This window comes from Triturus cristatus, chromosome 1_2 (genome assembly GCF_964204655.1).
Source record: "Triturus cristatus chromosome 1_2, aTriCri1.1, whole genome shotgun sequence".
Taxonomy (NCBI): Eukaryota; Metazoa; Chordata; class Amphibia; order Caudata; family Salamandridae; genus Triturus; species Triturus cristatus.
In genome coordinates, this window is record NC_140580.1 from 715,446,014 (window position 1) to 715,462,210 (window position 16,197).

A 16,197-nucleotide genomic window follows, 5' to 3' on the forward strand; every position below is an offset into this window, starting at 1 on the left:
AGGGAGGGTGACCGAGGGAGGGAGGGAGGGTGACCGAGGGAGGGAGGGAGGGTGACCGAGGGAGGGAGGGAGGGTGACCGAGGGAGGGAGGGAGGGTGACCGAGGGAGGGAGGGAGGGTGACCGAGGGAGGGAGGGAGGGTGACCGAGGGAGGGAGGGAGGGTGACCGAGGGAGGGAGGGAGGGTGACCGAGGGAGGGAGGGAGGGTGACCGAGGGAGGGAGGGAGGGTGACCGAGGGAGGGAGGGAGGGTGACCGAGGGAGGGAGGGAGGGTGACCGAGGGAGGGAGGGAGACTGAGGGAGGGAGGGAGACCGAGGGAGGGAGGGAGACCGAGGGAGGGAGGGAGACCGAGGGAGGGAGGGAGACAGAGGGAGGGAGACAGAGAGGGAGGGAGGGAGACAGAGAGAGGGAGACAGAGAGAGAGAGGCAGAGGGAGGGAGTCAGGGGGAGCCAGAGGGAGGGAGAGACAGACAGAGGGAGGGAGAGACGGACAGAGAGGGAGACAGAGAGAGAGGGAGACAGAGAGAGAGGGAGAGGGAGACAGAGAGAGAGGGAGACAGAGAGAGAGGGAGACAGAGAGAGAGGGAGACAGAGAGGGTGGGAGACAGAGGGAGGGAGACAGAGGGAGGGAGACAGAGGGAGGGAGACAGAGGGAGGGAGACAGAGGGAGGGAGGCAGAGGGAGAGAGGGAGGGAGGCAGAGGGAGGGAGGCAGAGGGAGAGAGGGAGGGAGGCAGAGGGAGAGAGGGAGGGAGACAGAGGGAGGGAGGGAGGGAGACAGAGGGAGGGAGGGAGACAGAGAGAGGGAGACAGAGAGAGAGGAAGACAGACAGAGGGAGACAGAGAGAGGGGGAGGCAGAGGGAGGGAGAGACGGACAGAGGGAGGGAGGGAGACAGAGAGAGGGAGGGAGGCAGAGAGGGAGGGAGACAGAGAGAGAGAGGAAGACAGACAGAGGGAGACAGAGAGAGGGGGAGGCAGAGGGAGGGAGTCAGGGGGAGACAGAGGGAGGGAGAGACAGAGGGAGGGAGATACAGAGGGAGGGAGAGACAGAGGGAGGGAGAGACAGAGGGAGGGAGAGACAGAGGGAGGGAGAGACGGACAGAGGGAGGGAGACAGAGGGAGGGAGAGGGAGGGAGGGAGAGGGAGGGAGGCAGAGGGAGGAAGGCAGAGGGAGGAAGGCAGAGGGAGGGAGGCAGAGGGAGGCAGAGGGAGGCAGAGGGAGGGAGACAGAGGGAGGCAGAGGGAGGGAGACAGAGGGAGAGGGGGGAGTGAGTCAGGGGGAGACAGAGGGAGGGGGAGACAGAGGGAGGGAGAGACAGACAGAGGGAGGGAGAGACAGACAGAGGGAGGGAGAGACAGACAGAGGGAGGGAGAGACAGACAGAGGGAGGGAGAGACAGACAGAGGGAGGGAGAGACAGACAGAGGGAGGGAGAGACAGACAGAGGGAGGGAGAGACAGACAGAGGGAGGGAGAGACAGACAGAGAGGGAGGGGGAGACAGACAGAGAGGGAGGGAGAGACAGAGAGAGAGGGAGGGAGAGACAGAGGGAGGCAGAGAGACAGAGGGAGAGACAGAGGGCGACAGACAGAGGGCGACAGACAGAGGGCGACAGACAGAGGGCGACAGACCGAGGGCGACAGACAGAGGGCGACAGACAGAGGGCGACAGACAGAGGGCGACAGACAGAGGGAGACAGACAGAGGGAGACAGACAGAGGGACAAACAGAGGGAGACATACAGAGGGGGGAGGGCGACAGACAGAGGGAGACAGAGAGAGAGGAAGACAGACAGAGGGAGACAGAGAGGGGGGAGGCAGAGGGAGGGAGTCAGGGGGAGACAGAGGGAGGGGGAGACAGAGGGAGGGAGAGACGGACAGAGGGAGGGAGACAGAGAGAGGCAGACAGACAGAGGCAGAGGGAGGGAGGCAGAGAGGGAGGGAGACAGAGGGAGGGAGGGAGACAGAGGGAGGGAGGGAGACAGAGGGAGGGAGGGAGGCAGAGGGGGGGAGGGAAAGGGAAGGAGACAGAGGGAGAGGGGGGAGTGAGTCAGGGGGAGACAGAGGGAGGGAGAGACAGACAGAGGGAGGGAGAGACAGACAGAGGGAGGGAGAGAGAGAGAGAGAGAGGGAGGGAGAGACAGAGGGAGGCAGACAGAGAGACAGAGGGAGAGACAGAGGGAGGCAGACAGAGAGACAGAGGGAGGGAGACAGAGAGAGACCGAGGGAGGGAGACAGAGAGAGACCGAGGGAGGGAGACAGAGGGAAACAGAGGGAAAGAGACAGAGGGAGGGAGACAGAGGGAGGGAGACAGAGGGAGGGAGACAGAGGGGGACAGAGGGAAAGAGACTGAGGGGGACAGAGGGAAAGAGACAGAGGGAATGAGACAGAGGGAAAGAGGGGGAGGGGGAGAGGGAGAGGGGGAGAGGGAAAGAGTGAGAGTGATGTGTGTATGCCGGGTCAGGTGGCTCAGTGGACGAAGCGTCCACTGCAGGGGCCTGTGTTCAACTGCATGGTCACAGGTTTTTTTGCTCTAGCCCGCTCCTCCCCCACTGACCCCGCCTCCACCGGTGCGGCCCTCAGCCACAAACTACACTGTAAATTTGGCCCCCGAGAGAAAGTTTGTGAGTACCCATGCTATAATCTAATCCGTTATTCCTATAAACTCTATTATTAATATGCGATTGTGCTTCATATTCCAGAACACCACACATACACTGCTTATTTATTTGTTTGTTTTACTTCTTTAACCGAGGGTAGGAAGCTGTGCACATGTGGTACCCTTCAAATAACCAGAATATTTTGAATTGTGCTTGGCCAACCACTGACAAGGGAAATCTTCTATCGTAAACTGATTTACAACTAAGGACTACTGCCGACTACAGACAGCTCAAACTGTCACTGTTCAAAGGCAAACAGTAAAATATCTAAAATCATACTAGTGTCCACTTGAAAGATAGATAGCAATGGACATTACAAAGAACTGAGCTTCAAGGCAAGGAAAATAAAACCAATCACACAAAGGCAAGGGTTGAGTTTAATAACACTATTATTAGAAACCAAAAATGTGTACACACAGAGGAGAAAAACTTTGCCATGTTCACTAAAAATAAAATCACACACAGGAATGAAAGAGAGGTCAAAAGATTTGAGGCTATACTTCATTTGAACCCTGAGATAATTTTGAAGCTCCATTCAAAGCTGAAAAACAGTTGGTTACTTTCTCTGCCTCGCTAAAAACCATGACAAAAAGTAATTACTGAAAGCATCCCACAGTTAAAATAAGCCTAGAACTCAACTGAATCGGTGACAAAGCGGCCCCGCTAAAGCATTAAAATGATTTTAAATGGAAACTCCAGATTCTCCAAAACCGGAACAATGTCAGATTGGGATCTTACAAACTTTGCCGCTAGAGTGTCACATCCACTGCCTGCAGTGATGCCACTTCTGTGAGGTCAACCCTGGTGCTGCCCCTTACACCAGTCTTTACCATATCAGTTCAAGGAAGTCCAGCGACAGACAGCACATCAGTCTAAAGCACAAAGAGTAACAAAAACAGAAACTGATGGCAGATAAGGAGTGTTAGGCCCTTCAATTTAAACACTTGTGTGACAGAGGAAGGGTCCATCAATGAATTAGGTATGCTATGATTTGCTGGATGAGCGTAGCAAGATTTTCTTCAGTGTTGTGTGTTAGTATAGGAGAGATGATCTCACACCACAACAATTTACAAGTAAGTTTTAGTACATGAGGAAAATGACATTTTTGAACCAGTATCGAAAATTAATAGAAGGTGCCTTAGCATATAATTTTCTCAGGTAACAAAGAACACACATGCTTCTGCCACGGAAAAGCTCAAACAACAGCTAGGAAAGTGTATTTGCATCACAAAAGAAAGTGCCAGCACTAGCCTTTGACTGTCAGAAGTAGTGACAAATGTAAGATATTGTTTTAACCACAGAGATGAAAATGCAGATGTATGTGGTTTCCTGAAGGTTGCAGACAGCCTACAGGCTCACAAATTAGGCCTTGTACACATATTTCCAATAGATATCTTGGATATTCGAATCGAATTTCATTTATTCCAGGCTGATTCTTCATAAACATTTCCTGGCTGCACGCATGCTTACGGCACAGACAACAGCGGTGTCACTAGTTTGCATGGATTCATAAGCACTAGACATTAGACATGCAGGGCCTGATTCACAAAGAAAGTAAGCTTTTAAGTAAGTCTACACTTTGAAGTAAGTTTACTACTTTTCGATATTCACAAACTCAGAGGGTAAATTTACTTCAAAAGTGTAAGTGACATGTCTCCACCCCCTGTGGTGCAAGCAAATGGCGTACTTGTCTGAGTGGGTAACGTCCCTTCCTAAACCCCTTCCTTTCCCACCAATAACCCTTTTTCCACCCACTCCTCCAGTATCTCCCACATTTACTACTAAAATGTATACTTCCATGTTCGGAGTCTCCACAGCCGGGGCAGAGAACTCCACACATGTAAGCATAGGTAATGTGGAGGCAGAAGTCAACAGGTCGTTTATGAGTAGCACTTTGTAGTACTACAAAACATGCTACAAAGTGCAGCTTATAAATCAGGTCCACAGTAGCTCTACACATGTCTTCAATGAGCTCTATTCTCCCCTTCCTCTCTTATACATTGTTAAGGTGGCCTTGCCCTGCTGTGCATCTATTGCAAAAGGAAACTCATCACCATTATACAGACAGGCTGAGCAGAAGGGGAGGTTTGCTTCCTAGCAACAAGGGCTCAAGTCAATTGCGAAAGGACAGTGAAACAGAGTTAAGGCATGAGGGCTTCATCAGGAGAAGCACCAAAACTGGACCAAGGTGACAATGGATCGTAGCCAGTTCTTCAAGAGAAGTTGTCTACTAAATACACTCCAACATGAAAATAAGAAAAAGAAAAACAGAGATGAGTTCAAACTCCTTTTCCACCTGGCAAAAATGTTAAATCCTTGGTAAATTAATCCGAAACAAGCTGGCATCCGAGTGGTACACAAAGTGCATAGCATTTGAGGACAGTTCTCACGGCAGGCTTGTTGTATCAATAACAAATGGGATCAGATGCCCCACTCCCGGCATTCAGGCGATGACCACTCACTCATTCATTGGCTGCTTTATCGTTTTAAAGCATTCGGGAATATCTGTCATCATATCAGCCACGCTGCTCCTGTGAAAGCCGCTAAAATATCTCAGAGGGATGTGAAATAGATCAGAGGAAGGGATGAGAGACATTGAGAACATCCAATACCACCAAACAAAATACAAGAGCATCACTCCTTTAAAAAAAATACAGACCCAACAGTAGGACTAAAAAACGCATTACACAGAGATTTCTAGGAGTTTCCAAAATCGGTATAATGAAAAGAAGCCACTGTTGAACGCAACATAATACTTTTCTCTAGGATTATGATGCATTTTAAAAATAATTTATAGCTTCTTAAAAGCTTCAGTACATCCTTCCCTCTTGCTTTTGTAAATGTAGGTACCTTTCAAATACAACTGCTCAGCAGAGTCTTCCAGTAAAATAGTACACCACCACCACCAAAGACAAATACACCAGAAAAAGAAAATGTACATGGTTTTCATTGCTCCAAAACACACTTTTAAGAATCAAATTTGGGTGGCAGCAAATCGGTAGAAAAGAGATCATATAAGTCCAGAAACAAGCACAATGTAATGGAAATAAGCATACATCCAATGCAGCGCTGCTGGGGAGCATGTTTACATTCTTTTCCATGCTAATCCGGCCTCTAGATGTTGGACAGGAGTCCCACAATCTTTAAATTAAATGGATGAACCCTTTCCAAAACTGGGGACACAGGATGTAATATTGTGGTAAAAGGCAGTACTTGGTAAACCTGATATTATATTGCATAGAGGACAAAAGAAAAAAAAACAGAATGTATCCCCTACAGAGTTATTGCCATTATAATTACCTTAAAATACTCTCTATCCCAGGATAAATCAGTGTTCATTTAGAATCGTTTCCCTAGTGCTATATCAGTGGCATGAAAATGACACATAATTGAAACAAACATATTTTGATATGCTGCCATTGAAGGTATAGCATTCAAGTGCAAGGGTCTTCATTGTGATATCATGATTGAAATTACCAATTTGCTTACCTATCCATTGGCGACTACCATCTTTTTAGTTTCTGTATTGAGCTCCTAGTCGGAGAATGGTGAACTCTTTATAATGTTAGTTATTTTCATTTTTACATTATCCTTTGTGTGGGGTTATGTATGATTTTAAATGTAGGCTGTACAATTTATTTATGGTTATATGGCAAACAATCCCAAGAGAGTAATGTACTGCATTTTAAAACAGCACTACCAAAATTGCGTTTTGTAGCAGGAAGATGATAGTGCTACGGTATACTCTGAAGAATTGTAGGAAAAAATGTATGCATGGAATCCTGGACAAGACACTAATGATGCAGAAAAAGGCCTGGAGATATTTTTTTCGATTGCCTACACCTTTTTTGCATGCTGCTTAGAATGAAATATGGAACAATAAGAACAATCAAATATGGGTGAGCAAGGACTGCTGAATCTTCACCTGAAGATATCGTAGGGTGGCTTGGCCCACTAAGGGGGTTCGCCTAAGTCTGGTTCCAAACAGCAAATTTTGTAGCGCTGCACTGACATTCATGTGACTGCGCTGCAAATTTCAATTACAAAACACTACCCAATTTATACAGCAGCCTTAAGGATTGAATAGATAGAAGTGGCTGTCTGCTAATTGGTAGAAAATTGCATTATATGAGTTTATCCCTCTTGAATTACATTTTTAAAACTGGTTTGCTTGTTGAAGCTACTCCAAAAGCGGTGATGCCACTAATGCCTTGGGTCCTGTTAAGAGAATTCCTAAGAGATGCTGTAGCATCCAATCAGACCAGTTGGATTTGGAAAAACGATCAAAGAAATAGAATTTCCAGGTTACCCACATACTCCTAAATTAAGTTAAAGTGACCATACTAAAGGAAAATGAGAAAGAATGCTGCCAGGGTGAAACACAGAGGGATACGATGCACAATTTACTCCTTTCCTTATCTGTTTTTCTGGTTGCAGGCTTCAATTTGGACTAGACCAACTCAGTTCATTGTTCTTGGGAGCATAATATTTCTTATGTTCAGTGTATTTGTAAAGCACACCATCACCCGCGAGGGCATCCTGGTGCTGAGCAGGTGTGTGTCTAGCTCTGCCTATGGTAGGTAGGTTAATTGAAAAGCCAGGTCTTCAGCTTCTTGTGGAATTTAAAAAGAGAGGAGTAGGCTCTAATGTGGACTGGGAGGCCTTTCCACACTTTAGGAGCAAAGTAATGAACTGAGATACAAATTTCGGCTGGGCACAATTTCTGAACTTATAATGTTTCTTTGTAAAGAGCTTTAGTGTGTTAAAACATTAACCTAGATTAACCTTTTCAATATCCTGTTTCTTTAAAATGCCAAAAACATTTTCCTTTTTTCCAAATAGAAAATGTAGATAACCTCACAACTCAGACACCAAAAGGTAAATGACAAAGAGCAAAATGTCACACGACAGGTTTGAAAAATAAAATAGAAAGGCAACACTAGGTAAGAAAATTAGGTTTCCTTTTGCATTATTAGCAAATTTGTGCAAGGATTAAAGGCAAATGAAATATTCTGTTGTTCTGTGTATACAGGTGACTTTCCTTTCTTCAGTGGAATACAGCCGCTTTCTCTTGCAAAGCACATACAGGAAATTTACCATGGGGAAATCCGTACGACAAGATATACTTGGGAAAATATCTCTTCATGGATAGCCATGGCAAGAGTTTCAGCTTTTGCATGAACAGTTTATCAGTCTAAGAAGAAGCTGCTACTAACAGGCCGAAAATACCTTGAGATGGTGCAATGTAGATCATGGCCCGCCGACTACCACAGAAGGCCTCATCTAAGGTAAAACAATGATTTAAATCCCAAGGTTCTTCTGACATTTTAATGTGGACAGCCCTCAGCTGCAAGCCAGGCTGTATACAGTCACGAAGTGTCAGGAGGAAATTAGGACTCCACTCAACAGGGGCTCTCCACAAGACCTCATATCAGTTCCCAATAAGTAATTTAGCTCAGATCATGGAACTCCAGACACAGCTGAGGAGAGGCTGGCAGTGATTCAAGTTTCTGGACAAATCTCCCATCTGTGCTGTGTGAGGTCGTAAGAGTGAACTTTCGGTTTTGCAGGTCATGCATGAGAAGGTTAGTTCGAGGATTAAACACATAAATAAAAGCCACTTTGTTCATCAGCTTGGAATGTTTAATGATGCACAGATAATGGACACAACCTCAACTGTCCCTACATCTGTTAGACAAATTGTATATGTGAAAAGTCTGTGGTTAAATCGAACACGGCAAGCCCCATGTATGAGATGACCGAATTATCGGTGAGGCGGAGACAAGTCAGTAAAATGCAAAGGCTGTTATCTTCAGAGCTGAAGCTTGTGCTCTATCTACTCACTGCTGGCAGCATCAGAATAGTTAAACGTGGCACACTCATCCAGCTCCACTGAAGAGAGTGAAAGAACAACAGGAGAACAGGCATATGTCAAATTGTCAAAGAAAGAGAGATGAAACAAAAGAAAACTGACCGGGTTTAATACAATAAAGCTGTGTTAGCCATGAATAACTGTTCTTTGTTTATTTTACTGTGGTTAATCTTCTTCAATGCACTATAATTTGCTAACCCGTCTGTCAAATTGCCTTGACAACTGTACGTACAATACATGGTTGGCTTGTTGGCTTTGCAAAACTTGGAGTAGTCCAAGAAGCTGCAGGCCCCATCATATTACAATCACCTTTGGAAACAAGTGCTGCATCATATTGTAGCTGTGAGTTTGCAACTTGAAATGTAAACAAATTTTCACTTCTCTATTCTAATGCGCATTGGAAATCAAGACCGGGTTAAGGCGTCTCACCTCCATACTGACACTGGAAATCTGAAAAATTAATGTAAAATTACAGCCTAAAGTCGACAGCAAATTGCAGAATAATAAAAAGAGTATCCAGTTGAAGGAGAAATTAGACATCTAACAACTTCAGCAACGGGTAACAAAATCATAAATGAGTGTGTCAAGTGGATAAGGGACAACAGGAGCTCTAAGAGATGGGGCAACATTTTGCCCCAAACCAGTGCACAGCGAATTTTGCCATTGAGGCGAGTTTGCTCCATGTTCAATGATTTATTCATTTTTTCTTTGCGTACTCCTTTTTCTTATATTTAATTTCTCTGAGTTTATAGTCCACATGCGGAAATGTTTGCCATTTTCAAGGTTTCTTATGTTCCCAATGTGTCCATCCGGACCTCTATATAAGAACACGACTGAAGCTCTGTTCATCAAAGGCAGTGTTTATTCAAATAAAAACCCAATGCATTTCGGGCAGAAAGCGCCCTTCGTCAGGGGTCACTGCCACAAACTTTAAAAATCCTCTGGCCGCATCTGTGCATCAAGTAGTGCTTCGACAGCAAATTGCAGAATAATAAAAAGAGTATCCAGTTGAAGGAGAAATTAGACATCTAACAACTTCAGCAACGGGTAACAAAATCATAAATGAGTGTGTCAAGTGGATAAGGGACAACAGGAGCTCTGACATTAGGACATAAGGAATAAAATGTCTACTCCTAGTGGCATAAACACTTTATAAATAATCAATACTATAACAAAGTTGAGTAGCAAAAATTTAGTTATAAAACATGTTTCGGCATCCCACACCAGCTCCCAAAGACACTTTAAAGATCACCCAACTATAAATAGCACATTCAAGCTGTTAAAGTGATTGTCTGATACCCAAATAAATTCATGAATAATTGTTCCTACAGACAGAAACATGTAAACATTTGCTTAAATTCTAGATTTCACATATGTTTAGCAGCATTTCTTACATTGTAAGACCTAACGATTACCAATTTGTTGGGTTTATTGCGATTTAAATTGCTACACATCAGTTTACTCCTATGTACATATTGCTAAAGAGATTGTCAAAAGGAGAACTAGGACTCCCTGTTTAAGGCACTTTGGTGAACACACTAGGGTGCTAAAAGAGGAAAATACAAGTTGCAGAGATGGCAGGGCTGTGCGAACAAATGAACAGGTTAAATCCTCCCCAAAGAGATCCCAACAGGAGTCAGTGACTTTAACTGCTCCTGCAGAAACATATCATTCCTGCAACATAAGATGAGGAAAGATGATACCAAATTACAGCTGCACTGCTGGATATTGGAGGTTTAAGATTCAGCCAAATCTATATAAAAATATTAGCTGATTATTTATTTATTTATTTATTTAAGAAGCTTGTAGAGTGCACGGCTACCCCCAAAGGGGGTGTCCCGGCGCTGTAGACTACATACTATGAAAGGGAGGCAATATTAAGGGGTGGTGAACAGCCAGGTTTTCAAATTATTACGGAAAAGAGATTCTGAGGAAAGAAACCTAAGATCTGATTAGGCAAATTAATCAGCGTAAAAAATAAAACAATGGAATGAAATTAAAAGAAGACCTCTTTTGAAGGCTTCTTCTTTTCCACCAATAGATGGAAGGTATTCCATTGCTTTGAGCTTGCCTGAGACACAATACCTTGGCTCATAAGGAAAGATTCCTGAGCCCCTTACCTTTATGGAGTTATGGCAGACAGAAGTAGACCACAATTAATGTTAGATGAACTACAAAATAGAAGTGCTTTTGTAGGGGTAGGGAAATTTAATTTCCAATTAACAGATAGGTTGGGGGCCCAAAAATTCCAGATGGGACCTCCGATTGTGGCAGGCCCAATCAATCTGCCCATTTACCCACCTACCCTTGACTACACCTGGGCTCAAATTGTACTCATGGTTACTCATTAGTACATAGCAGCCAAATGGACCCATGTCACAAGGAAGCCCTTCCAACAAGTCCCAGTTTTGAACGCACTGAACGCCATATCTTGAAGGTCAGTACTTACAATTACCACCATACAAATTCTGTGATCCCACAACCTCTGAATTCTCAGTGTAAATTAGGATTTGGCACAGTTGCCAAATAATCTACTTTCCACTACTATTTTGCTGATTTAACCAAAAAGTGTTTCCAGTTCACCTGAAAAGTTGAGAAAATAATGGAATGCAACACACAGCTCAAGACGATTATCAAAAGTTTAGTCAGGCATTATAACCTGCAGATTGCACAAAAAAATATATAAAAACCACCCTACAGCATCACATTTCCCAGCCGACAGGGTAAAATAAATATTCCTACGTAATTACATAAAAGCTGGTGATAGAGGCTGACTGGAGATGCAGCATTTACTTTTACAGGTCTCGTTATGATCTTGCCGACTCTCGTATATTCGATCTGAAGACACCAGGTGCTTGGCTCTAGGACGGATGATAATTCAGATTTTTTTCCCATATATGCAGCAGAGCACTTTTTGGAGTGGGAACGCACAGAGCATTAGCACCTACACCTCTTTGGTCCGTTTAAATGCTGCCAATTAAAACAGCTGAGTCTATGCACTGCCAGCTACTTTCTAAAACCATGCCTCATACTGGTTTAGTTGACACCGTCACACTTAGCCACGCGCACAGAATGCTCCTTCAAACATGGCCGTAGCTAGATCATCAGAAGGGGGTGTTCTTCAAAGAACTGATCAAAGAGCATCACTGTAGCCTCACCAGTTTACTCCAGATTACAGTAGGATCAACTAGGCTGAACAAGCCCTGAAATCCAGACATCTTGGAAACCAAATGCATATCATAGCTAATAAACTGGTGAGCCACCACTGCACTGCTAGAGCAGAATGTAGTGGACAAGCACACATGCAGATCTCTCGACAAGAACCCTGTGTAAAGTAAGAAGAGGCTCTCAACTTGCCGCGATCAAAGACAAATTCTGCAAAGGAATCTTTCTCCGGTCAAGCTATTTCCAGATCCAAATAATTGCCATCAGGACTACAAATGTGCCCTAGTTCAATAAAACAGCATTTTATTTAAAACCACGACTTGTTAGTCGGACCGTCATATACTGAGCTGCCGGTCTCATCTAACACCATGGAGCTAGCCACTGTCCCACGCCTACTTAAGCTCTGAAGATTATCCGCCTTAATTTACAAAACAGCAGCACAGCTAAAAGCCCGTGTGGTCGAAGATGCTACAGGCAATAGGTCTACACCCACCCTAAGTAACATTTTCTGCATAACGGCACCTCAAAAAAGAGGATACAAACTACAAGATTTAATATTGCATAGATTTGTTCTAGTCTTTAAAAATTAAAATTAAGGTTACCGTTTAGAAAAGGGTCAGGAAACAAAAATCAGAAGGGTTGTCTCAATTTAAATAGACCCAGAATCATGAGCATCTAAATCGAATGTAAATCCCCGAAACAAATGACTTCCTAACAGATGCACTGCACTGCACTTCATCTTGAAAATGGCCTCATGTGTGGTGAGGCACGGATCAAGTTGGAAGCTGAGATAAGGTCCTTTCAGGTAGTTTTAACTCCCACTCTCCCTGGGCCCTCTACAGTCAGGCTGAAGTGGCTAATTAACCCACTGACAAAGTAATTCCCTCAGGATCAGTCAATGTCTAATCATAGAGGCCACGGTATCACTCATGCAGTATCCTTCGGATGCCTCCTCTCTTGCAACATTTAAAATACAGAGCTATAAGCGGACTTGGAAGCACTGCAACCAAAGTGAGTTCTATAAAAATCTGATTTAAAATGTGGACACTGCAAGGACTGTGCATAAAGCATTAGAGCTAGCCCCAGCCCCACTCAAACTAACCTATAAATTATCATACACTATATAAAGTTGTATTGAAACATTCTCAGTGTTCTGCCCCATAGGCCACGCCTAGGGATCAGACTTGACTAAAACCCAGGTTTGTTTGAGCGTCCACTTAATTAAAAATACTATTTTACAAAGTCAGCACTCCATCATATCCTTATTACAGCCCCCCTCACCTTCAACAAGAGCAGGTTGTCAGGCTAGGTCCCTCTACTTTAGTGGCTGTCAAAAGACAAGATTAAGGAGCTGATCCTCCTCCGCTTACATACATGCTAACAGCTCGATAATCTCCAGTGGTTACAGGGGTGGGAACTGAGCAAAAGGGGAGAAACTAATAAAATGATCAACCATGGCAGTGGGTAATGCTCTGAAAGAAGGTGCTATCTGGATTCTTACTGTGGAAACTTTCAAGTTAGCCCCAAAAAATATAATTTGCATGAATGCCCGAAAATGTTAAAAGAATGGTAGGTCAGGAAGTGCTGCGTCTTTCCGCCATCACTGGAGAAGGCTGGATAACTTCCCTCCTGCTTTTGGTCCGTAAAGGAGAGACTGTATCTTCTATCAGCGCAGGCCACTATGGTGTGGAAAACAGAGTCCAATTTAGAACTGCACCCATCCTGTGCTGGCTGGTGTCTGCCCAGGTTCCGGCCTAGGAAAAAACAGGAATATCAGTCAACTCTTAATTTATCCAGGAGTTTCAAAATCAGGCATGCATGTTTTTTTTAAGTTTGAAGGGTGTTTTGTGTTCACATAATGTCGAAAGGTATGCATCTGTCTACACAGTGACAGTGAGGCGCATGAAAAGAAGGTAGCAAGGTCTATAGTTACTAGCAGCCTCAGCACAGAAACTATAGCAAAGAGAACACTGGGAAAGAGACATTCTCTGTGGAAGAGATGACTAAGAGAACAGCCTGTTCAGCATAGGGAGATGTGGGAACAGAGGAATGCAGCAGAAACAAAGGACAGTAACAGCCAGCATAAGCACAGGTTGGCCGAAAGGCTGTAACAAAACTAGCATTAGCACAACACGTCCCGCAAAGATACTAGAGCAAAAGATACATTCCAGAAGCAAAGGCACAGCTCTGAATAGAATCACCCTTAATTCTACGTATTCAACAGAAAAAATACCAAACCTACACCTTGGAAGAGAGAGACGAAGGAAAAAGAACCACCGGATTATAACACAATCGTCATTTGTACATAATATTCAGATCAGAGAAATTCTGGCAGGATTCAGACAAAAATGCAGAAGAGACTGTGGCCTTACACAAGAGGCATTAGACAGATAAGACAGTGAAATGAGGATAGCAGAATGTTGGCACCAAAGCCAATCTTAGTACAGAAAGTTCAGCTTCCAGCTGGAGCAATTTCATGGGCTTCACTTAGGGTAGGCAGGAACACTGCTTTGCTTGCCGATCCCCCTTTTCTCAAGGATTCATGCAAGAAGCAGAAAGAACAGAAAGCAAAGGGCTCTAAAAGCTCAATTAATTCAGACGTTTCCACTCCTTGCCTACCCTAACTTCTCAGTCCAATAGTCCTCAGCTGCTTCTAAGTACTGTACAATTAATTAAACTTGTGATGACATCGGACGTCAAATGATGCGTGATGTCCTGTCAGCGAAACCTGGTACTCTGCTCCATTGAAGCCCACGAGCGGCTTCGGAGGGATAAAATATAAGACAATGACTGCAGAAACAAGTCAGATGCATCATATCCTAATGCACATAGGTCACATTGACAGGGATACAGAAATGAAGGCAGCAGAGCACCAGAAAACACTCCACTGTAGTACATCACGTTCTACGAAGCACCCCTTTCTGTGGGAAGCACAGGGAAAGGTGGTAGTCATGAGGCCTCAGGGGGTGGTACACTGAAATGCAGCAGCAACATATCCTTAGGTTCTTGGCTGAAAGACTGTGGCCCACCGATGGCCCTTCCCCCTTTTTGCACTGTAGCAGGCTGCCTGCCAGATACACCATATAGCATTGTACATAGATGACATGCTCCTTTTTCTTAATGATGGGTACAGGGATATTGCCAGGGCCTCCCGGCTGGCTTTGGGCTCTGTCTGGGCTGCACGGAAATTGGCAGGGGGAACACCCATTACAACGACTCCGTTTTCACGCGCGACCATCGCAACGCGGCTTTTACATCGCAGTGTACCTGCTTCTTCCCTTATGACCCATGGGAGCGCATGCCGTGGACCCCGATGGGGCCTAGGTGGGAACAGCCCTTGCTTCGTTACTTGAGAGTTCAACTCTATCGAAACGATCCTGGAGAGTAATGTCGGTAAAGTGATCATGGTGCTCCGACCTGGGGCGGGCTTCTGGAAGATGTTTGATGCGGCCTACGCATAGGTCCTTACCACTACCCCTCAAATTTCACGGAATGCCGGTTTCAAGTCAATTCATTTTTTCTAACTACACAGAGTGTATTTCACACCGGACAAAATGTATTGATATTTTAATGCAGCCCTTACTGCATGCCCTTTATGTGGTACAGAGGGGGCTGGGTTGTTACACATGGTGCGGTCTTGTTCGCACCTTGTAGACTTCTGGACGGACGTGCTGGCAGTCACTAATGACATCACTGACCACAGCGTGGAACTCTCCCCCTCGGCGTGCCTTCTAGGTCTTTTTCCCAGACCAGCCAAGCGCAAGGTGACCACTAATTTTATAGATCTCGCCCTGATATTAGCCAAGAGTTAAATTACCTTTAACTGGAAGAAAGCTAGGGGCCAGCAGCTAGTAAAGTGGCATAGCGACCTCACGCGGTGGGCCGAGTATTACTATGATGAAGGATGCCAAACGTAGACGGGTCCCAATAGAGACAGCTACCGGACAATCTTGAGTGGTATGGGGGTCTTGACCATGAGGACACAGCCACTCTATAGTGGGACCCGGGACTGAGCACGTTTCCCCGGACTGGTTCGACACCCAGCCCGTAGACTCTCCAGATGGTCTCTTTGAAGTGCCATCTTGACTGAGGACACCTACCCATCTTATGATACTCATGATTTCCTAATAAACGTAGGCTATACCAATCTAACATTTGAACACTTCCACTTGGGTGATGACTGGATGGGATGCTGGGTAGGGGGTTTGGGGTTGTTGTTTTCTTCCTTTTTGACCAACAGGTGCGACCAATATATATTTTTATTCTAATTTGTTGAAGGAATTGCTGTATCCTGAGCATTATTGTGCACATACGAACCCTTGCATGCAACGTATGGTCTGCTTTATACATATGCCTTGCTTGACACCCATTGTACTGGGGATGTGAATAATCAAAGTGAAGACACTCGCTATGTTGCACCTTCTGTTTCCCACTACAAAATGCCAACAGAACAAGTTACTTACCTTCGGTAACACCTTATCTGGTAGAGACAAGATCTAGCCCC

At 45.0% G+C, this 16,197-nt stretch overlaps 1 protein-coding gene across 1 annotated transcript in view; it reads right to left on the bottom strand.

The window, feature by feature from the left end:
- Positions 1-9,372: 9,372 nt before the first annotated feature.
- Positions 9,373-16,197, bottom strand: part of NECAP2 (NECAP endocytosis associated 2) — a 97,723-nt gene continuing 90,898 nt past the window's right edge. The window contains exon 8 of the mRNA XM_085608591.1: positions 9,373-13,447. Within this exon, the coding sequence (XP_085464717.1) occupies positions 13,399-13,447 (49 nt within the window). The 3' untranslated portion in view covers positions 9,373-13,398. The remainder of the gene's footprint in view (positions 13,448-16,197) is intronic.